Source organism: Drosophila teissieri, chromosome X (genome assembly GCF_016746235.2).
Source record: "Drosophila teissieri strain GT53w chromosome X, Prin_Dtei_1.1, whole genome shotgun sequence".
NCBI lineage: Eukaryota > Metazoa > Arthropoda > Insecta > Diptera > Drosophilidae > Drosophila > Drosophila teissieri.
Window position 1 is genome coordinate 18,080,974 of NC_053034.1, and position 22,760 is coordinate 18,103,733.

At 44.8% G+C, this 22,760-nt stretch overlaps 3 protein-coding genes across 6 annotated transcripts in view; 1 reads left to right on the forward strand and 2 right to left on the reverse strand.

Annotated features, from left to right (window-relative positions):
* The window catches only part of LOC122625113 (neuroglian), a 36,010-nt gene extending 20,701 nt beyond the window's left edge, over nucleotides 1–15,309 (forward strand). For 2 of the 4 annotated variants that reach the window (XM_043805017.1, XM_043805018.1), the window contains exons 4-8: nucleotides 6,667–9,480; nucleotides 9,977–10,144; nucleotides 10,217–10,594; nucleotides 10,660–10,763; nucleotides 13,912–15,309. In XM_043805017.1, the coding sequence (XP_043660952.1) occupies nucleotides 6,667–9,480; nucleotides 9,977–10,144; nucleotides 10,217–10,594; nucleotides 10,660–10,763; nucleotides 13,912–14,168 (3,721 nt within the window). In that variant the 3' untranslated portion in view covers nucleotides 14,169–15,309. Of the gene's footprint in view, nucleotides 1–6,666; nucleotides 9,481–9,976; nucleotides 10,145–10,216; nucleotides 10,595–10,659; nucleotides 10,764–11,261; nucleotides 11,573–12,293; nucleotides 13,283–13,911 lie in introns of those variants that run through there. The other 2 variants (XR_006326532.1, XM_043805019.1) reach the window with 2 other exon arrangements.
* A 2,134-nt stretch (nucleotides 15,310–17,443) lies between these two features.
* LOC122623067 (integrator complex subunit 4) lies at nucleotides 17,444–20,941 on the reverse strand. Its single transcript, XM_043801984.1, has 2 exons — nucleotides 18,739–20,941; nucleotides 17,444–18,672 (listed from the first exon to the last, which is right to left on the reverse strand). The coding sequence occupies exons 1-2, from the start codon at nucleotides 20,833–20,835 to the stop codon at nucleotides 17,692–17,694; spliced, it is 3,078 nt and encodes a 1,025-aa protein (XP_043657919.1). The 5' UTR covers nucleotides 20,836–20,941; the 3' UTR covers nucleotides 17,444–17,691.
* A 187-nt stretch (nucleotides 20,942–21,128) lies between these two features.
* Nucleotides 21,129–22,404, reverse strand: LOC122623068. Its single transcript, XM_043801985.1, has 4 exons — nucleotides 22,086–22,404; nucleotides 21,810–22,015; nucleotides 21,584–21,737; nucleotides 21,129–21,518 (listed from the first exon to the last, which is right to left on the reverse strand). The coding sequence occupies exons 1-4, from the start codon at nucleotides 22,186–22,188 to the stop codon at nucleotides 21,361–21,363; spliced, it is 621 nt and encodes a 206-aa protein (XP_043657920.1). The 5' UTR covers nucleotides 22,189–22,404; the 3' UTR covers nucleotides 21,129–21,360.
* Nucleotides 22,405–22,760: the final 356 nt, after the last annotated feature.

The window sequence follows — 22,760 nt, forward strand, 5'->3', positions numbered from 1 at the left end:
TGGGGGCTAATATGGTAGTTAACTGGCCAACATGCATACACATATGCCACACAAATGGCCAGTAAATTGCGACAGTATTGGGTACAGTTTAAGTGCGCAGTTATCCAAAATATTTTGGAATGATTGAAATAAATGGAAAATGTAGCTAGAAATAACGTTTTCTTTGGCAGCAAACAAGAGAATTATTTGGCTTAATATTTAAAATATATTTCAGGTTTATTTGCAGTATTGTTTTAGCATTTTTCGCTCAAAACCAAAGCCCAAAACCTAAAACCTCTGCTCATTCAACATGCCACTGGGACAACTTCTCCCTGAAGTCTAAACTCCTAAGCCTTCTCCTAAATTCCCACACAATCCGCATCATCGTCATCATCTTTTATAGCTCGTAAAACCAAAAACGGCTTTTTAAATATGTACAACACACAGACAATATTTGCAAGTCGTTAGACGTCTACTCAAAGCCCATTCCCTCACATACAACTTACAACATGATGCTGCGGCATCCTGTTGCAACATAAAGCGGAAAAAAAGTTCAACTTCAGGAGAAAGGAACTCCATTCATTCGATTCAAGAGTGCGGGTGTGTGTGTGTGTGTATTGGAATGCGGGTGCAACCCTTCCAGGGCGGGGGTGTTCAACCCCCTTCCACTCCCCCTGCACAGTGGAATCAACCCCTTTCCACTCCCCCTGCACAGTGGAATCAATACTTTTGGAATGCCACTGCCAGCTGATGCTTAAGAAATCATTTTAAAATGCCCTAAAGCTCTGCTTGTTATAACAAAAGCAATCATTCAAAGGAGCAGAAGACAAAGTTGATTTAGGTTCTCTTTTCATAAACTCATCTAGTATGCGTATAATTATGCCACAGTACCTGGAGCACGGAGTCTCGTGTTGCGTTTCATGTCAGATGTTAAGTACAAACCTGGGTGTGCAGCCATTCCCCCCTCTGCACTGCCCCTTAGGTGGCTGCGTTTTCATTCAATTCAGCCTGTGGAGTTATGCCTGGCTGGATGAGTCATCGTCCTGCCCCGTTGCCCACTCCCCCAGTTCTCCAGTTCTGGCCAACAAGTCGCCCCACCCCCCTCCGGGATCCCCTCCTTCTGAAACGTGGCACGTGGCAACTCCTCTGCTGTTTGTTTTAGCTAAAAGCGTTTGTTGCTCCCGCCTAATCCTTTTCTATCTGGTTTTAGCCTCCCTTCGCTTCTCCCATTCGCCCTTGCAAATCAATAGAATAAGAGTTGCCACATGCACTCAGCGAAAATAATTATATTATTTATACATAACTTTAGATATGTGGCTGATTTATGGTATGTGTGCGTATTTCGGCAATTACTGCTCATATACCAAAATTCCCAACTATTGAAGGTTGCACTTCATTAATAATAATTCACTATTTCTCTCTCTGCACATCTATGCACCCCTTGAGCTCTTAATGTGCTGTAATTGCAACTGAAAACGCATCGACAGACACATAACTGACATTTGACATCGTTGATATGATGAGTCAAATCGAAAGCCGCTGGATAAATGCGAGGGAGCGCTATCCATCTACAGATATAAATATATAGCTGATAGGTATACGAGTATATGGGGAGTCCACTTGAACTTGAGCAACCTCGATGAAAGAAAACAGATCTGAAGAATTACTACCGATCGCCACAAGCTAATTTCCGGCGACTTGGACTCGACTTGGTCTTGATGATTGCCCAAATGTTCCGGTGATTCAGACGGTGCCCCAAATGCTCCAACAACGTTCATCTTCAATGCCACTGCGTGTCTGTTGTAATTTTACTTTATTTCACTTGATGTCATTTTCGGCAGATGGACGAACTGATTGGGCAACCAGCAGAAGGGCACGACAATGTCAATTGTTTTTTATGTTCTTTTAGGTTCATTTTGTTCTTTTTGTTGCTCGTTCTCGTGCTCGTCGATCAGAAAGCACAAGAAAAGCACAATAATCACGAAAAGTTTGCGCTTACAAGATTGCAAAATGTATGAAACTTATTTGTATGCTCTACTTAAGTTCGCTGTCCAGCGTAGTGCCAAAATGATGCTAAAGAATTCGCGTTTCTGAAACACATAATATTGTACTTAGCCAGTTTGCTTACGCGAACATGGCAAATTAGTTGTGTGCATAGTATTTTCGTGGAATTACCCAATTTGTCACACAAAAGCGGAATTATTTAGTTAACTTTATTAAGCTGGACAGCAGAGGGTGGGCCAGAACCCACGAGATTTTCCAGTTAGTAGTGCTACCATTTCTTTTCATTTTTTTCTTGCTTTGTGTTTGGTTTGTGTTTGGTTTTGTGTTCCCTCGGGTCGTTGTCACACCTAATTTGCGTACTCGCTCGCTCTGCTGGGGCCATCCATCAACTGTTGCCATGCCAGGGGTCACAGGTCACAGGAGGCCCGGGTGTCCTCCCCCCCCTTTCCCTTCTGCATTGCCCCGCTGCTACTGTTTCGGGCCTTCCATCGAACTATAAAAAACAGTGTTGTTTGCATGCCAGTCGGCCATTAATGAGCCCCGTTTCCACCCAGTTGCCACCCAGTTCATTCGGGCTGCCCAATGTCCTATTTTCGTGCTTTGCATTGTTGTCATAGTATGTTGATACCTTGGAGACGCTTCCGCTCTCCCCACTTCCGCTCTGCGGTGTCCCGCCTTTTTTCTTTTTTTTTATTACGACATACAGGCAATGCTCCACAATTTGTCAGTTTGCTTTGAAAGCAATTCTCAGCAAGCAGAAGAGTTGTGAGTTGTTTGTTCAAGTCGTCGAAGCTGCACTGTAGTGCTGTGCGGTGTCATTGCTCGTTTGACATGCACAAAATGTCAACAAAGCTGACGAAGATGAGGCGCATACGCCCAGTTTCTTGCGAATTTCAATTCCATTTCCTCTTCAGCTGGATTTCCCGATTCGGTGTTAGCCGAAAAAGCTTTCTGCTGTTTCCCACCAGCCCACCAGCTCAAACATGGACTGTGTGGGTCCAACCCTTGACGGCATTTCCTCGACTTCCAACCCCCTCTAAAAAAAAAAAGTAAAATAAAATAAAATACAGCAAATAGACCCGCGGGCCATTTAAAGTTTTTTGCCATTTGGACGCCGACAAAATTCACGGAATTAATTCGGTACTTGGTACTCGGTATTCGGAAAGAAGTCCGAGCCGAAAGGCAATGTACCCTGCAGTCTCACGGGAATGTGGAAAACGTGACTAATTTGGGTAATGAAATACAAGAATCGAGCTAATTAATTTAAATGTTCTGGGGAGAGCCATCAAATTGTATAAATTAAAACACAGTCGGCAGTTGTATGAAGGTGAAAACAAGTAGAACATTTATTTATTGTAAATATTAAATGCAAATCATACAGTATTAAGCAATAACTTGCTATCCTAATGGAATATTTCCGGTGTGAGATCAATATTTATTATATTGTTTGATCGATAAATATGCTGTGATGGCTAATAAAAAATTCCACCTGTTGCGCAGGGTATAATTATTTGCGGCTGAGTGCAGGATGCGGCTGTCTTAGACCTAATACACATTTTGCTCCTTTTGTTTAACTTTGGTCTGAGCACACACCCCACCCCTCACCACCCCCCGCCACTCCACTGTCCACTGTCTCGCCGTCTCACCACTTTTCCTCTTTTCCTCCGCTCCGCCTTCCTTTTGCCTCTGGTTTTCCCCTCTTTGAGAGGAAACTTCCCTCCGGCTAAAAGCGGTTTTGGCCTGGCTCCTTTCCTTTTACTTCCAGCCATGGCAGAGCCACAATTGCGGCCACCATAATAGAGCCGAAGACCTAAAATCGCCCAAAGAGCTGGTCTTCTTCTTAAATTATATATTTATTTCCCGGTAATGAGTTTTACATAGTTATTTATTGCTCTTTATTAATGCCCAAGTTCCTAGCAGCTAAGTGCTTGTATATGTGTGTCTGCCATGGAAGTGTATCTAGGCTTGTGTACGTACATAACTGGGTTATGTATGTATGTATATAAATCTGCCCCCACTGTGTCCACTTCCCTTTTCTGTCGGTGGGCGCGCAAAAAAGTATGCTACGGCATTTTGTTATTTTGCAACCCCAAAAAGTAATGCACAAATGGAGCCCAACCGCCGAACCCCCTCAACTTACACACACACACACTCACTCACACACACACACACACACACCCCCATCCACATTTATGCAAAGCAGTTTGTTTGTGTGTGTGTGCATGTGTTTGTTTGTGTGTTCTAGCCGGGCTGATGAGTCATCAGCAGCCATATCCTGGCACTTCTTGGCGCATTTTCCATACAGATTTCTATCGCCATGAAAGGCTGGCAAAGGCAAAGCCAGCTGAAGGAGGGGGGTACACTGGCAGAAAGGGGGCGGGCAAGTTAAGTGAAGCCAAGTCAACCCTAAAACTATCAGTGCACTTTGGGGTTAAGTGGTGTCGGGCTGGGAACGTTGCAAGAAGTAACATAAAGGAACTAAAGGAGCCTTTACCTAGCAGCAGCTGCTTGAAAAATGCCAATTAAAAAAGCAGACAAACAGCACACGAAGAAGCTCCGAATATCCTGGTCTACATAGTATTTTTAAAGCATTTTGAAAGAGAGCATTTAAAACAAATTAAGCTTTGTTGTTTTTGGTTTCCTTGTTATGTTTCCTAACTCTCCGTTTTGTAAGTACTGAGTATGCCCTCTTAGGTATATGATACCCTCTAGAAAACAAGTCATCAGAACAAATGTACAAATCGTTCAACTTGCAAATGGGCGAATTCCGGCCGGGGTGGGCGTGGCTGTGTGGGCGTTGAGGGGGCGTGGCCGAGCAGCTGTTGTCTGGCCATTTGGCTGTTGTCTTGGGCAACCGTTTCAGGTGACCGCCTCGCTGGCAGAACGCTAAAGCGGTAAAGGTAAAGGTAAAGGTAACGGTAAAGGTAATGGTGAAGGGAAAGTTTCGATGGTGTCGAGCGATGGCGACAGACGTCGTGCTTTGCCGCTTGGCTGCCCTTTTTCCACCATCCCGGCATCCTGGGGTATCCTTTGCTGGCTTTCCTGGCTTTCCTGCCACTTGGCCAACAATTTATTGGCCCGCCGACCAGTTTGTTTGGTTGCATAGTTCGGTTTGCTGTTTGCAGTTTATCGGGGGTGAACTACGCTTAATGTGTCATTGCCAACGGACGCTTTCAGACTGCTTTTGCCATCAGGGGTTAAGTTTTTACTGTGATCCACGTGACCTGATGGGAATATCCTGGTATTTCGCTGTCTCATTGGTTGACTTTTTGACCCACGCGGCAAAGGGTTGCACTTTTCGTTGGCACAAATTAACACTTGGGTCCAAATTGAATTAGCATTTGAAAAGGAACTACGCAACAGTAACTGAATTACAAAATATAGAACTGTAAACTGGAATATCTAACTGGAGTACGGCACCAATTAAGTAGTAACTTTTAATCTGCATACCAGCATACTGCATACTGCACACTCATGAAATCAGTTGAGTCACTGGGATGGCTGCAGTTCAACAAACTGACCGATCCCCCCTCGCCACTGCAAATGCCCCAGAGATCTCTTCACAGTTCAACTTACAACACTTAAAGACAATTCAAATGATTGACCTATTGCATGACCCGTCGTCAAGACCGAACCAAAAAAGATCCCAGATGAAAAGAGCTGAAAAAAAAAACAAACAGCTCAAGTACGGCAAACAAAAAAAGAAAGAAATAAAAGAAATGAAATGAATAAAAAAATGCTTAACAAGCTCAAGCAGCGCGGCTTGTTCACATAATTGAGTCGAGCTTTTCAGTTTCGTACATATATAAAGTCTACAACTATTCACAATTGCGGTGAAAATAATAGTGGGATGCAGCGCTAAAATGTTTTATGTTTTTCAATTAGAAACTAATTTATTATATAAAGTTCCTATATAACTGAAGCTAGCAACTGCAAATAGGTTTTATACTAGCTTTTATATTTAGATTAAGATTGCTAGTTATTTTTCACCAACTGTACTTCCCCTAAAACGCAAGTATAGCACACATCTATAGCTCTAATATGCAAACATTTCTGGCATAGTTACAGCTGCAAGATACAAGATACAAGATACAAGCTGATACACAAACTTAAGAAATGTGGCAGCAAAAACTGGGCTCAGCTCGTTGACTTCCCTTTTGCCGCTTAATTGCAATTACTTGAGACATGAAACAAGCAAAAAAAAAAAAGAAAATTATTAAAAAAAACCTCTCATCATCCCCACGCACACTTCAATCAACATTTTCGCAATTGGAAATTAAGCAAGTTGACATAATTTGCGCATAGGAAATGTCTTAATTTTCATCTTAGCGCGCCGCCTGGAGAAATGTTGATTAAGCCGAATTAAATGTGCAAATTAACTTGTTAGAGCGTCGCGATCTTAATGAGTCGATTGGCAAGTGAGGAAATGCGGAAATGCGGAAAACTGAGACCAAATTCATGTTGAAATGAACAATTAAAGGGATTAGATGGTGAAAGTACTGAGTTAACTAGATACATTGCAAATAAAGTGCATTAATCTGTGAATTAATTACCATTAATGTAATGCAGCTGAAACTGCTATATATGTATATTTATATATTTCCACAAGTTAAGGAACCTCTCTGTCCAAGAAATAGTGGAACATATACTTAAACCCCACTCGTTCTGCTTTTTAACCCACAGATACAGTTGGATCAAGAACGGCAAGAAGTTCGACTGGCAGGCGTACGACAACCGCATGCTGCGACAGCCAGGTCGTGGAACCCTGGTGATCACCATTCCCAAGGACGAGGATCGCGGCCACTACCAGTGCTTCGCGTCCAACGAATTCGGAACGGCCACCTCGAACTCGGTGTATGTGCGAAAGGCTGAGCTGAATGCGTTCAAGGATGAGCCGGCGAAGACGCAGGAGGCCGTCGAGGGTGAGCCCTTCACGCTGAAGTGTGCCGCACCCGATGGCTTCCCCAGTCCCACGGTCAACTGGATGATACAGGACTCCATCGATGGCAACATCAAGTCGATCAACAACTCCCGCATGACCCTCGATCCCGAGGGCAATCTCTGGTTCTCGAATGTTACCCGCGAGGATGCCAGCTCCGATTTCTACTACGCCTGCTCGGCCACCTCGGTGTTCCGCAGCGAGTACAAGATCGGCAACAAGGTGCTCCTGGATGTCAAGCAGATGGGTGTTAGTGCCTCGCAGAACAAGCATCCGCCCGTGCGTCAGTATGTGTCGCGTCGCCAGTCGTTGGCGCTGCGTGGCAAGCGAATGGAACTGTTTTGCATCTACGGTGGAACCCCGCTGCCGCAGACCGTGTGGAGCAGGGACGGCCAGCGGATACAGTGGAGCGATCGCATAACGCAAGGACACTATGGCAAATCCCTGGTCATTCGGCAGACGAACTTCGATGATGCCGGCACATACACCTGTGACGTGTCCAACGGCGTGGGCAATGCCCAGTCCTTCTCCATCATCCTGAACGTTAACTCCGTGCCGTACTTCACCAAAGAACCTGAAATCGCCACCGCCGCCGAGGACGAAGAGGTGGTCTTCGAGTGTCGCGCTGCTGGTGTTCCAGAGCCCAAGATCAGTTGGATTCACAATGGCAAGCCCATCGAGCAGAGCACTCCCAATCCCCGACGCACGGTTACGGACAACACCATCCGCATCATCAATCTGGTTAAGGGCGATACTGGCAACTACGGTTGCAACGCCACCAATTCCCTGGGTTACGTATACAAGGATGTCTACCTTAATGTGCAGGCTGAGCCGCCAACGATCTCTGAAGCTCCGGCAGCTGTGTCCACTGTGGACGGCAGGAACGTGACCATCAAGTGCCGGGTTAATGGATCCCCCAAGCCTCTGGTTAAGTGGCTGAGGTCCAGCAATTGGCTGACCGGAGGTCGTTACAATGTCCAGTCCAACGGCGATCTGGAGATCCAGGATGTGACATTCTCGGATGCCGGCAAATACACGTGCTATGCGCAGAATAAGTTTGGCGAAATCCAAGCCGATGGCTCGCTGGTGGTCAAGGAGCACACCCGAATCACCCAGGAGCCGCAGAACTACGAGGTGGCCGCCGGACAATCGGCCACGTTCCGCTGCAACGAGGCCCACGACGATACGCTGGAGATCGAGATCGATTGGTGGAAGGATGGCCAGTCCATTGACTTTGAGGCCCAGCCGCGATTCGTGAAGACCAACGATAATTCCCTGACGATTGCCAAGACAATCGAGCTGGATTCTGGCGAGTACACGTGCGTGGCCAGGACGCGATTGGATGAGGCCACGGCCAGGGCGAATTTGATTGTCCAGGATGTGCCGAATGCACCAAAGCTCACGGGCATCACCTGCCAGGCCGACAAGGCCGAGATCCACTGGGAGCAACAGGGCGACAATCGTTCGCCCATCCTGCACTACACCATCCAGTTCAACACATCCTTCACGCCCTCCTCCTGGGATGCCGCCTACGAGAAGGTGCCCAACACGGACTCCTCGTTCGTGGTCCAGATGTCGCCGTGGGCCAACTACACGTTCCGCGTGATTGCCTTCAACAAGATCGGAGCATCGCCGCCGTCGGCGCACAGCGATAGCTGCACCACCCAGCCGGATGTGCCGTTCAAGAATCCCGACAATGTCGTTGGCCAGGGCACTGAGCCCAACAACCTGGTCATCTCCTGGACACCCATGCCCGAGATCGAGCACAATGCCCCCAATTTCCACTATTATGTGAGCTGGAAACGCGATATCCCTGCTGCTGCGTGGGAGAACAATAACATATTCGACTGGCGACAAAACAACATTGTGATTGCCGATCAGCCGACGTTCGTGAAGTACCTGATCAAGGTGGTGGCCATCAACGAGAGGGGCGAGTCCAATGTGGCCGCCGAGGAGGTGGTTGGCTACTCTGGCGAAGATCGTCCCCTGGACGCTCCCACCAACTTTACAATGAGGCAGATCACATCCTCGACCAGTGCCTATATGGCATGGGATCCCGTAAGTGAGGAATCGGTGCGGGGACACTTCAAGGGCTACAAGATCCAGACGTGGTCGGAGAACGAGGGCGAGGAGGGTCTGCGAGAGATCCACGTGAAGGGCGATGCCCACAACGCTCTGGTCACCCAGTTCAAGCCCGACTCGAAGAACTTTGCCCGCATTCTGGCCTACAATGGACGCTTCAATGGCCCACCCAGTGCCGTCCTCGATTTCAATACTCCCGAGGGTGTGCCATCGCCGGTTCAGGGTTTGGACGCCTATCCCCTGGGCTCCTCGGCCTTCATGCTCCACTGGAAGAAGCCGCTGTATCCCAACGGCAAGCTCACTGGCTACAAGATCTACTACGAGGAGGTCAAGGAGAGCTATGTGGGCGAGCGACGCGAACACGATCCCCACATCACCGATCCCAGGATCACGCACATGAAGATGGCCGGCCTGAAGCCCAACTCCAAGTACCGCATCTCCATCACGGCCACCACGAAAATGGGCGAGGGATCTGAGTAAATATATTTACTTAATATGTACACACAACTGCGAAAAATAAAAAAGCACCACCACTTGCCCAATAAAAGCATGAATAAGTCCCCACCTACAATTTAGGGTTTAAAAGGAGCTGAAACACCTTTTTAGAAAGGGTTAACAAGAAAGAATTGTTCTATTTATTTCTATCTTAGAAAAGGAACGACAAGATTAGGCGAAAAATGAAATAGCACCACTTCATAAAGGAAATGCTTAACTTTTTAATTTTAAACCACTAATAACAAATGTTTGCGTATTAAAACTACACCCAACCCACTAGTTTAATATTTGGTAGTGTAGTGCATGCCTTATTACCAATAACAGGTATTACCTTGACTTTCCTGCTGGTGTACTTGGGGTCATAGTTAATTCCTTATAATTTATTTAATCGATAATAAAATACGATATGGTGGTGCTATTATTTTTTTCGCAACTGTATCTCTGTATTCAACTAATTGCATGTCCTGCTCTCTATAGACACTACATCGAGAAGACCACGCTTAAGGATGCCGTCAATGTGGCCCCTGCCACGCCCTCCTTCTCCTGGGAGCAACTGCCATCCGACAATGGGCTAGCCAAGTTCCGCATCAACTGGCTGCCAAGTACCGAGGGTCATCCGGGCACTCACTTCTTCACGATGTACAGGTAAGATCAGAATACACATACATATATTCTACGGACACCAAGTGATAATTGAATCTATTTCCGTGTCCCCAGAGTCAAGGGCGAAACCCAATGGATACGCGAAAATGAGGAGAAGAACTCCGACTACCAGATAGTCGGTGGCTTGGATCCGGAGACCGCCTACGAGTTCAGTGTGGTCTCCGTGGATGGCCACTTCGCCACGGTGAGTGCCACGCAGGAGATCGACACGAACACCGTGGAGGGACCAATAATGGTGGCCAACGAGACGGTGGCCAATGCCGGCTGGTTCATTGGCATGATGCTGGCCCTGGCCTTCATCATCATCCTGTTCATCATCATCTGCATTATCCGACGCAATCGGGGCGGAAAGTACGATGTCCACGATCGGGAGCTGGCCAACGGTCGGCGGGATTATCCCGAAGAGGGCGGTTTCCACGAGTACTCGCAGCCGTAAGTCCAAATCTATATTCCGATTTGATAACAAATCGTTTAACATATGTATCTGAATACTACAGGTTGGATAACAAGAGCGCTGGTCGCCAATCCGTGGGTTCAGCGAACAAACCCGGCGTGGAAAGCGATACCGATTCGATGGCCGAATACGGTGATGGCGACACAGGTTAGAGTCCTTTCTATATGTCACCTATCAAATATTATATCATTTACGTACGAATATTCCATACGAGTGTGTCCAGTGTGTGTTCTCACATACAGTTTTCTACTATCCTCGAAAGCGGTAATGCTGCGTAGGAATGTTTTTTTACATTATTTTTAGCTCAAAGTCGTAGTTTTGTGTGTTCTTAACTTGAAAAGTATAGGTATTCTTAGACGCATGTTTTACGAGTATCGGTATACAGTTAAGATACTGATATGCTGATACTGATACTACGCTGCATTACCGCTATGGGAGTACTAGATAAGGTTATCCTTCTAGAGTTACATCTAGCACACCACCCCACCTTCAACTCCTCATTACATTTCTGTTGTCTCTCTTTGGTTTTTTTTTTGTGTTCACTCTCTTGATTTCCTTTGCCACATTTGTTTTTGGTTTTATTTTGCATTGATGACGATTGTGTTTGGGGATATGACAATGAAATGAATGGATAATGATGATCAGCTGTGGCCACAGCCGCTGCTCGCGCCGCTGCCGCAGCACGCAGCAAGTCAACGTCGCTGCCAACGTCCACCCAACAACAGCAGCAGCAGCAGCACCAACAACAACAACCTCAGTCGACGTCGGCGTCAACTGTTCCATTGCTCCCCTCGGCCCCACCCTCTTCCAGCTCCAGCCCCAGTGCCGCCCCGCCCTCCTACGAACTGTGCGTGGCGGATGCTGAGCACCGCAAGGGCTAAGAGAGAGTGCGGTGAAAAGGGGAGCGATCCTTTCGCTCTCCCATTCAAAGTTGTTGTTGTTAACCAATCAGCCAGGTAGCTCTCTCTCTGTCTCTCTCTCTCTTAATTCGTACTGTTGCCTGTCCTGTTTCCCTTGCGGCTCACTTGCGCTTCAAAGAGAGCTTAGTGCCGAATACAGTGGTGGTCACTTTGATAGCACACACAAAAATGATATTAGAGATACATTGCCAATACGAAGTAAAGATTATAATTTTAATTTTATATTATAGCAAAATTTTATTTTAATTTGCCATAAATTTGACTGCTGCTGTAAGTGTCGTGCGCCCTCTCTTTTCTGCCGCTTCACAGATGCTGCATGAAGTTCAAGGCTCTGCCGAACTCCTTCCAGGCAACCGAAGAGAGCCATTCGCAGTTAAAAAGCCGCTCCTGCGCATTTGCTTTCCCCCGATTGATTCATTGATCTCTGCACGAAGTTGCTTTCCCTTCCAGTTTGTTGATTGTTCGTTCTCTTTTAATACTAACCATTCTCATCAAAGAGAATATTCATTCATTTGCTGTCCACCAGTGGACTATCGAAAATATCGACGGAAATCGATCATCAAATCATTTCAAGCCACTTACATATTTTGTGTTCCTTGTTATGTGTTCTTTGTTTATACGTTCCATATTGTTTATTACTTTTAATTGCACTATATTTTATTTATTATTATATTGTATCGTTTTTTCTTTTTCCTAAACACGTAAAATAAACACAATCACAATCAATAATAAATCAACAACGACAACCAATATCCAGGCATGAATGAAGATGGATCCTTTATTGGCCAATATGGACGCAAAGGACTTTGATTTAATTAGTAAGCAGCGCACCGCAACAGCAACTCAAAAATAATATCGAAACCGAGCCCTAAACCCCAAAAATCAAAATACCAACAAAACCAAACACCATCACAGCAGAAAAAGAAAAAAGAGTGGAAATAGTAGCCTACATTTTATTCGACTAAGTGCAAACGCCACGACTAATTTAAAGTATATATAAAAATAGAGGTTTTATATATAACTATTAAAATCTTAAAATGTATAAAAAAGAAGAATGCAAAAAATGAATGCAAATCAATACTGCCAAACAAATTGAACAACAAACAACACAAAAACAGCAACAACAACAACAACAACAACGAGAATGCAGCTAAAAGGCTATTATCAAAATAAAAGTCTTCATATCGGAAGAAGTAGTTATCGAAAAGAAATGCATGCGAATCAAACCGAATTATGACGAAAAAAACATATCTTTTTCTGGACGTTATCGGGAGGAGGATGCGTGTAATTTTTTTGTTAAGAAATTTAAGAAACTATGTATGAGGAAAATAATGAAGCTCGCTTATAAAATCTCTATATTGCGCACACGTCTACCTGTCCCACTCTGTCCCCGGTACTCTGTATATCTCTGTCCCGCTCTCTCCCTTCTTTACTTGTAATGCATATATATTTATAAATATAAAGCGTAAATAAGTTATAATTTAGTAATTTTTTTATAAAGCAACTGCACTTGAATGTCAAATCTCCGTTTTAGATTGGTCGTAAATCGAAATGAAACTCTCGTTTAGCTTACATGTTTACTACTTTATTTAAGCCTATTGTGTGTATTTTGTTTTTATTTCATTATTTAATTTTTTTAGTTTGTGTAATGACTTTGATTTTTTTTTGCTTTGAAACAATGTTTTAGAATAGCCTCCGGGAAGAGCAACAAAAATGAAGTGTATTTTTTCAGTGTATTTAATATTAAAGAATGAATGAAAAAAACATCATAATTATATGAAAATATAATTTTTTTACATATGTTGATGTACTTTCGCATATTAATTTAGAAAGAAAACCAATAAAATAAAGAAAACCGAATAATAAACATTATTTTCAATTTAAATTAAACAAAAGTGCATGCCAAAGTAGACTTGCTATTGAAATTTGGTTAAACCGAATTCATTTAAGTTTCTTTTTTGGCTTATCTTCATTTTGAACTGACGCATTTGCAAGGTAAAGTTGAGTATATTTTCAAGTATATTTAATATATCTTATAAGTTATTATTTGTAGTTTGCCTGGCAAAGTAGTTTTTGTTCGACCAAAACTCCCTGCAGTTCCCACTGTAAAATCCTCAAATAAGCGATATACAAAGAATATAACAAAACTAACTTAACCCATAATTATACTACAACGCGATAAGGAAATTTCACTGGTGTTGGTTGTGGTTAACATAAATTACAAACATGATTACTAACACTCATCATTTTGCACCGGATAAAATATTCATTTAATTTCACAACAATAATAACAATTGCAATGGGGCTCTAATAAAATGCATCGCAAATTGTAAATAGAATGGAAAATAATATCGTGTGCATCTTTCTAACCCCAGGACAATTCACCGAGGATGGCTCCTTCATTGGCCAGTATGTTCCTGGAAAGCTCCAACCGCCGGTTAGTCCACAGCCACTGAACAATTCCGCTGCGGCGCATCAGCCGGCGCCAACTGCCGGAGGATCGGGAGCCGCAGGATCGGCAGCAGGAGCAGCCGGAGCCTCGGGAGCATCGTCCGCCGGAGGAGCAGCTGCCGGAGGAGCCTCTGCCAGCAATGGAGGAGCTGCAGCCGGAGCCGTGGCCACCTACGTCTAAGAGGCGTGGCTGGGATTCACTTGCCCCTTGTTCTCCTGATTTTTTACCAATCGATTCAAACGCCTCTTAAACAAAAAGAAACTTTGTGTAATTCTATGTGTAAAACGAAAACTGCTTTAAGTGTCTGCAAAAAAGAAAAAACAAAAAGAAAGATGAAAACATTATAATTAACTCAAATCGAGAAACAATTGTAAAGTGAAGGAAAACTCGCATGAATTTAAAGCATATAATTTTGCTTCTTTTGGCTTATGAAATTATTATAGCAAACAGTTAAACGCCTTTTCAAAAACAAAAACAAAGAAACTTTTGTATAAGCTTAAAAAAAAAAAAGAAAACCAAAACACAAAAATTGAATGTAAACGTTGACAAATGTATGGAGAAGTAGAAGGACGATTAATGATAATGCCTGTTTTGTGTAATATTTTTTTTACTAAAATACCTTTAAGTTATTGGTGGCACAAGGATTATTATCTACATGGAAACCGAGTCGAGTTTGTAAACCAAAGAGCCGGCGATCGAAGAAGTCGAGTGAGGGAATGCAGGCAATAGCGACAGATAGATATATATGTATATATAGATATGTGTATATATCGATTCCGGTCTAAGCCAAACTAGGAACTGTTCAAAATGTACAAAAACCAAGGCTTAAATGTGAACCATCAGGCAGCTTCGCTCAATGATTGACTGAATTGCGAAGATAATGCCTTGACTATTTTGCAATCCACTAGACAGTACAGTACAGTACAGTGCAGTACAGTACGGTACATAACTGCTCGTTAATGTCCAACGACTAACCAAATATCGATGTGTTCAACTAGCAGCAAGTCAAATACTCAACTTGACCTCGACTACAGTTCGCCACAATCAAAGACTTTAGGGCAGAGCAGAGTTTCCAGCGCCAGTTCAAGAAATCCAGGAGAAGCTTCGTCGGCAATTCGAATATATGTATATCGTATAAGTTCCGATTTTCGTCCATAGTCTAATGCAATTTTTCGCGTATAGTGTTTAAACAGAATCCTTTCATTTTGTCCATTAATGAGTTAAGTAAAGCAAATTAGTTAATTAACAAATTAGTTGGCCCACTCGCACGAGTCGGTCATTGTAACCTATATTATATATGATAATACGCAGCTGACAAACCTATAATTGTTCCACATAGTACTCCCTCTTATTTTAATGAAAATGTTAAAACCCTCGAGATGCTGGTTGCGTCTCTGGTTTCCACTTAATCCAGATATCTGTAATAATAACGATGTATTCATAATTTTTTTTTAACTAAAAAACACACACAAAGTGACACTAGAGTCTAAAGAAATAAAAACACAATAAAACAAATGACATAAAAAATACAAAATTTAGTTTTGGAAAATCTTCTTTGCCGCTTGAGAGAAGAAACGCTTTGAACTTTGTAAGAAACTTGATCAAAATATATAAAGTAATATATATATTTTTTAGTGTACTCACTGCGCTTTGATCGACACCCGACAAAAACAAAAAACACAATCCCATAACAGACTAGGTTTTTGAAAGGTTAATTCGAATCGGTTCGGTTTTATTTGCGAATTAGGCAGTATATTAAGCATATACCTTAGGTGGATAATTAAGCTTATGATAATTTGGTCTTTAACGAACATACAGGGTTGCTTAGTCAAATTTTTGCATAGATTTACGGATTACGAAGGAAAAAACATATTGGCGGATTAGGCGTGTAATTTGATGACTCATATTTTGTGCACTGCGTTCTGTTTGTTGTTATTTCAATTAGCTACCTACATACTGTATGTATAATGAACTATAATACCCGGCTTCTGCATAGTTTTCAATCGAATACCCCATACCCAGTACCCAGCCTCCCCAAAAACCGAGCCCACACTAAAAATTGGGAAACAACCGAACGATCCACAAACACAATTCACCTGCACCACGCATATCCCAACGATTCATATGACAGATATACGAGGAGGAGGAAGTAGAGCGGAGGGGAAACTAGGAAACTAGATCAGAAAAAGGACATGCAAGGACAACAAGACAAAAGAACTACATAAAACAATACAAACAAAACTTGCTATACAAACGTATATATGGATATATGATATATATGATATATATTTACAGTATAGAGGACAACGATCTAAATCTAATGTTCACGACAAAGCGATATATATATATATACAAAACATATAGAGAGATGTATAAGATTTTGCATAGATATTGTGATTTCCCAAAAGTAAAACTCAAAATAGTCAATAACAATGTGGAAACTGAAAGAACAAACGTAAACCAATTAAACTAAACTAATATTTCCTCTTTTGTCGTATGAAATGAAAAACTAACTAAAGTGTTCATCAGTGGAATTATCGAAATAATCGCTCGTCTTCGATGACAGAGATAAAGCTTTCGATTGCGATAGAACCACAAAAACAACAACAACAACTGCACTGCCTGTGTCGGGTTCTATTTTACATATACATCTACATTAAAACAGAATCATAAGAATTTACACACTCTAATAAGCGCCAGTCGAGGAATTCAGAATTGAAAACTCCGAATGCCGAAAGCTAACCATAACCAACATCCCATGCAAACATTTTTGAAACTAATAAAGGTAATTTGCACAATACTGTGATTCCTAGCAAGAAACAAAAATACACGATGAACAATTAACGATAAACGATAATCGCGATTAGTTATCGACTTTTGTGTGTTTGTGTGGTTCGGAACTCGATGTGTTTGTATTGTATGTATATTTTTCACAGCATACTGAAAATGTTTACAACAAGAACTAATTATCTAACCACTCAGTAATATCCAACTTGAACAATTTACTTGCATATGATTATTACGATTATTATTGCTAACCGCAGGCCTAACAACAAATTAAATATTACGCAAAACGAAATCGAAAAACCAATGATAAAACACAAGAATACAAAGTACTTTTTTAACATGAGTTTTTAGCGAATCAAATATAAACTTAAGATTAACAAATTCGTATACAACAAACAAGCATAAATGAAAGCAGCGTCTACAAAAATCACAACCAGATCAGGATCAGAAAAAGCAGGAGAAAAATCAAAACGAGAAAATGGAGAAAGGGCTATTAAAAAAATGATCAGAAAACGTGTAAGCTGTAAAACCTATAATGAGAAATAAACTATAGAAACTATATAAAAAGGACAAGTCTTCGGCGTTTCACTCCATTCAAAGGAAACTGTTTTCAATTACATTTTCGCAAAAATTTATCGTACACACTTTATTTGAAATGAAATCTTTTCATACACATAATATTTTATGCTATATGCACAACTGATGCCTTAAACATTCGGTTATTTGGATTGGGGAAATACTTTGCTAACCAACTGCTCTGCTACCTTAGACAATCATATACATGTAATAACTAACAGTTGCTCTTGGCCCCGATTCCCTCGGCTCTCCTGCTCCTCCAGCGGCTGTGTGGCCTTGTCAGCTTCCCGCTCCGCGCCTCCAGGCCGGAAAGCACCTAGTCCATTCCCTGGGAGTCAGGCTAAATGCCCCGCCTGACTGGTTTGGGTGCGAAGAGCACCTTGGCCGGCTTGCAGAGCTCCAGTTCGCTGCCGGGGCGCACGGCCAGGCACAGCTGGATCTCCACCAGCGACGACTCCGTCCAAACGCTGTGCGACAGCAGGATTGTGGTGCGCAGGCGCACATTGGTCTCGTGCTCGCCCTGCTCCGTCATAATGGGCTTGAAGTCACTCTGCTTCGGCACCACCGTGTGCATGTGCTGGTCCGGATACTTGATCTTGATCCTCATGTCCGCCTTTTGGGACTCCAGCAGATTGTCGATTTCCGCCACAAAGGGAACGGCTGCTATCAGGCCCGCCGTAACCTTAATCACATTGTCCTGCGATTGCAGCGGACACGGCTCGAGGATATTAGCCACACAGCGGCGTATTTTGTCATTGGCGGGTGGCAGTGCCAGCGGAGGAGCCTGCTGGACCAGCGGCAGAATCTCGCGAAAGACGCGGCCCGGTTTGGGGTCCGATATGCCATCCAGTTTGCTTAGCAACTGGCGGGTGAAGCTATCCGGCTGTGCATCCCTGCTGACCGGCTCTTTCATTGAGATATCGGGCTCTATCAATGGCAAAGCTCCCATCGGTGGCTTCTCCTCCTCATCCTTGGTATTCGCCTTGATGAACTCACTTATATCGCCGGCGGTTTGCAATAGCATCTGGCACGGACCCAAGGCACTCTGCGAGCGATCCCTGACCACGAGGACCAAGTGCAGGGCGCACGCCCTCAGGCGGAGCTGCTTCACCTGCAAGATATCTCCGTAATTGAGGCCGGAGAACGTGTGCTGCAGCTTGAGGCAGTTACGGATGAGCGCTGCCAGCGATTCCTTTAAGGGAACCCTGCTCCTTTGCGTGCTGGCGCACCGCTGCATCTGCTCGATCTGGATCTGGGCCGCCAAGAAGGTCTCCAGAAAGTTTGAGGTGCCGTACATGCCCGCATCGATGGCTCCCAGGCGCTAAAAAGTATACAAAACATAGTAAACGTTAGTACTCTTAATTGTAAGCCCTGCGGGCGTACCAACCTGCAGATTGGACTGGGCAGTCTGGAGTAGCTCCACGCGCTCGTCGGTCATGGTGAAGATCTCCTCGATGTGACTGAGAATCATCTGCAGGTACTCCGCCGAACTGCCTGCTTGGCGCATGGCCGAATCAATTCTGTGCGTGGCACTCGCCGAAGATGCACCCTCGATGGGCAACTGTGGCACCAGCTTCGGCATCGAGTCTCTCAGATAGGCGTAATGGCGATGAGTCGCTGTGGGCAGCAAACTGATAATAGGCACCAGGTGTTCCGCCGCATTAAAGACGAGTATCAGGACGCACAGATACGCTGGATCCTCGACATCACGTTCGGGCGTCTCGAAGAAGGGATGCACGTAAAGCAGATGGACGGCGACCGCCATCACCAAGTGCGGATGCTTCTGGCCAATCTTGCGCATGCAGGCGTAGGTGGAGTGACGATCCTGCGGATACTTGGCCAGCACATCCAGCAGCTTTTGCACCACCATTAGCAGGCACGTTTGTGTGGACACTCTGCAGGCGCCCAGCATGAGATGTAGTCCCTCGCGCACGTCCACCGAGTAATCCTCCAGCGAACCAAGCATTATCTCCAGCTGATCCTCGCGCAGCACTATGTGCCTGGCAATGGCCGTCAAGCTGTAGATGGCCTTCAACCGCACATCCTCGATCTCGTCGTTGAACATGTCCACGAGGAAGTCCAGGCTGGTCACCGCGAAATCCGGCCGGGAGAGGGCTAGCTTGCACATGGAAGACACTGCCGCAGTACGCACCTCCAAGAACTCATCCTCCAGGCCATGGATAAGGGCGCCACAGGCGCCGCTGGCTATAATCGAAATGCTCCGGGCATCTAGGTGCTCTTGCGGCGCATCGTCCGCCCACCGTTTGCCCGATGACCACTCTCCGCTGGCCACCAGGCGGGCACCTCTCTCGTGCGCTGTCCGCTTGCGGCGCAGATTGCTCATCAGCTTTTTGTCCAGTGTCTGGTGCAGAAACTCCCTGCTTACGGCGGTCATCCCACCGAGCAGCTCCGCTGCGAGCACGCGAATCTGCAGCGAGAGATCGCACAAGGCTTCGCAGACCTTGCTGAAGGCAGCATCTATCATGCGCAGCTCCTCCTGCTGGCGGTCCGAGGGTATAATGTAGTCCGGATGCCGGTTGCCCAGCATGAAGACCAGCCGCAGGGCCTCCTTACGCACGCACTCGTAGTCATCCTTCATGGCCTCGACGGCACGCTTGTAGAGCACCGCCGGCAGCTGGGATCCCCGCTCGCCGAGGGTCAGCAGTGCGTGCAGCGCCTGGGCACGGACGCCCGAGTCCTGGGAGTCGATGTAGAAGGCCAACTTCCATACGTAATGACGCTCGCCCTCCATTTTGGTGGCAAACCGACCGATCACCAGCATGGCGTTCTTTTGTGTATGCGTCGAACCGGAGCGCAGCTGCTCCTTGGCCAGATGAGCCACCTGGGTGTTGTACGAGATGGGCACCAGGTGCTTTCTGCGCTCTCCGATCCGGAACAGGCACATCATGCCCTGGGCGAGCACCTTCTGCGACACTTCCTTCCTCAGCAAAAAGATAAAGTAGTCGATGATCAGGGTGACCGCCTGCTCGGTGGCACACTCGCATCCCAATCCGGACAGCAGTTCGAGCAGCTTCACCCGGATGGAGGTGTCGCTATCGCGCTCCTGCAGCTGATACAGTTGAAAGATCTTGTTGGCCACCTCCTTGAGCTCGCCCAATTCCACGTCCTCGTAGGATATCTCATCGGTGATCTTCACCAACAGCTCCAGCAGTTCCCTGCTATTGCCGGCCGTCATTTGAGGAGCTCCCGTCGCAGTCGCGGCCGGTGGATTTCCGAGGGCAGCGGAGGACGGGGCGCCCGTTGGAGCAACAGGTGCTCCAGTGGGCAGGACCAAGGCTCCGGCGGGCAGGTTGCCCACATAGGCGTCCAGTTGGCTGAGTGCCGTCAGCTTGCGCTCCGCATTGCCCGCTTTTCCGGCTTTGGCATCGGCGGCCAGTGTTTGCAGGCGCAGCTTCTTCACCGCCGGCGCCCCGTCCACCGTTTCCACGTAGGTGCCTAAGCGCTTCTTGATGGCCAGCGCCATGGTTTCCTTTTGCTTTCCGCGAGTCAACCAATGGAGACTGGAGTTTCAATCTTCCACCTGGTTAAGGTAATCCGCAAATTAGAGATGGAACACCGCTGATGCCAACCGCCACTAGCGATGGCTGCGTGATCACCGCAAAAGAAGTTCTTGCAGATGGATAATAAATAAAAATAAATAAATGATTATATTTACTGCACAAAATAACCTATTAAGTAATGATCTTATAAAGAAAACGATGCATATGTGTTTGACATTTAACGTTGAAGACGCAAAACATCGATAGCACAGCTAGGAATCGATGTAATCGTTTTGCTCACTTTTTGTCTTTTGTTTTGCTCTCGCTCTTCTGCCCTTCGTGAAAACTTCTCACTGAAGTGATGATGATTCATCAACCACTTCTTGGGTATTCATTTTTTATTATCAACAACGCTCTCTGACTCCTCAACTCTCGTTGATTCGCCCGTAAATCATCAACGAATTCAATTTATCCTAGCTTCTATAAGTCATTCTCAAATGGGCATATAGTTATGATTTCAGCTCATCGTTCATCTCCACGTTCAAAAAAGCCAAGGGGTCATCATCTACCCTGCCCTTCTTCTTGGCCGCGCAATTCTTAACGCATCTCATGGCTTTGGATAATGCTTTTTCTGAGGGTAGTGTAGGTTCCACCTGACTGATGGCGTCTGAAATGGCGATACTTATTGAATAGGGAGGGTATCACACGTAGGATGTCGAGCACTGAACTTACCCATTAGCGAACGAAACAAATACTCGTGATCTTTCAGTCTTTTCTTATTTTTGCACCCGTCAACATTGTAGTTCAACAGGATATCCTCGGAGAAAATGGATCTTATGGAGCGACTTATTCTCCCCTGGCGCAAGAATTTCAGGATGGATTTTGTCTGATCGTACAAGTACAAACCATGTGAAAAAAACATTACGATGTGTAAAAACGAAAAGAAGGGGAAACTTACATAGATCCCCCTGGAGTCCTGGCTTATCTTGTGATCCACTTCGATCAGATCCTCCTCATACAGAATTGGAAAATCATCGTCCGGATTTCCCTTCGCCCTCGGCCTAGTCGTTTTCGCCGACTGCTTAACGAATTCCGTGAGGGTCCTAACCGCCCTCGTCAAGTTTTCGATTTCCGCGCGCTGGGACAGGACTTGCGAATTGAGTTCTAAGTGGAATTGTTGATGGGTGGGTGATTTTGGATGTGATGACAAAACATCAAAATGCCACAAACATACCATCTAGCTTTGTCAGCATCATGGCATTGGCTGCGATATGACTTTGCTCGGTGGCGAGGCAAAGCCTCTTTATTTCAGGAATTGCTTCGTTTATGTTGGACATTAAACTGAATATATTTAATTTATGAATAAAGAAAAATCCTGAGTGGAAGCGATTCGCTTCGCTGCACAGTTGAGCTCTGAATAGAATTCCTCAATGTTTCATCACTGCCTTCGCCAGCCGACGAATGGGAAAGCAAAACACAAACAAAAACTCTCTCTTGCTCTCCACGTATGAGTAACTGGTGAATCAGTGATGACGATGTCAGATTAGCGGCGAAGCTGTACAACAGGCGAGCTCAACAGTAACGCCTGCCCGAAATTCGCGTGCCCTTCAATCGCATAAGGATATATATAATACGAATTGTTTATAATATTTACATTGTTATTTTACGAAGGAATTTAATTATTCGTCCTGTCAGTTGAGTAGAAGGGAACAGTGTAGACCTGCCCAACGCAAAAATGCAGCAATGAGTTCTGTCAGTTGTTCTAATCAATATTATTTTTATATTTTTTTTTACTGTTAAAAATTTGAAACAATAATTAACAAGCTTTTTGGATGTTATCGATATCCCAACCGATATCATAGAAACATTGCATTTGTAGTGTGACCATCGTTTAGCGAATTCACCAACC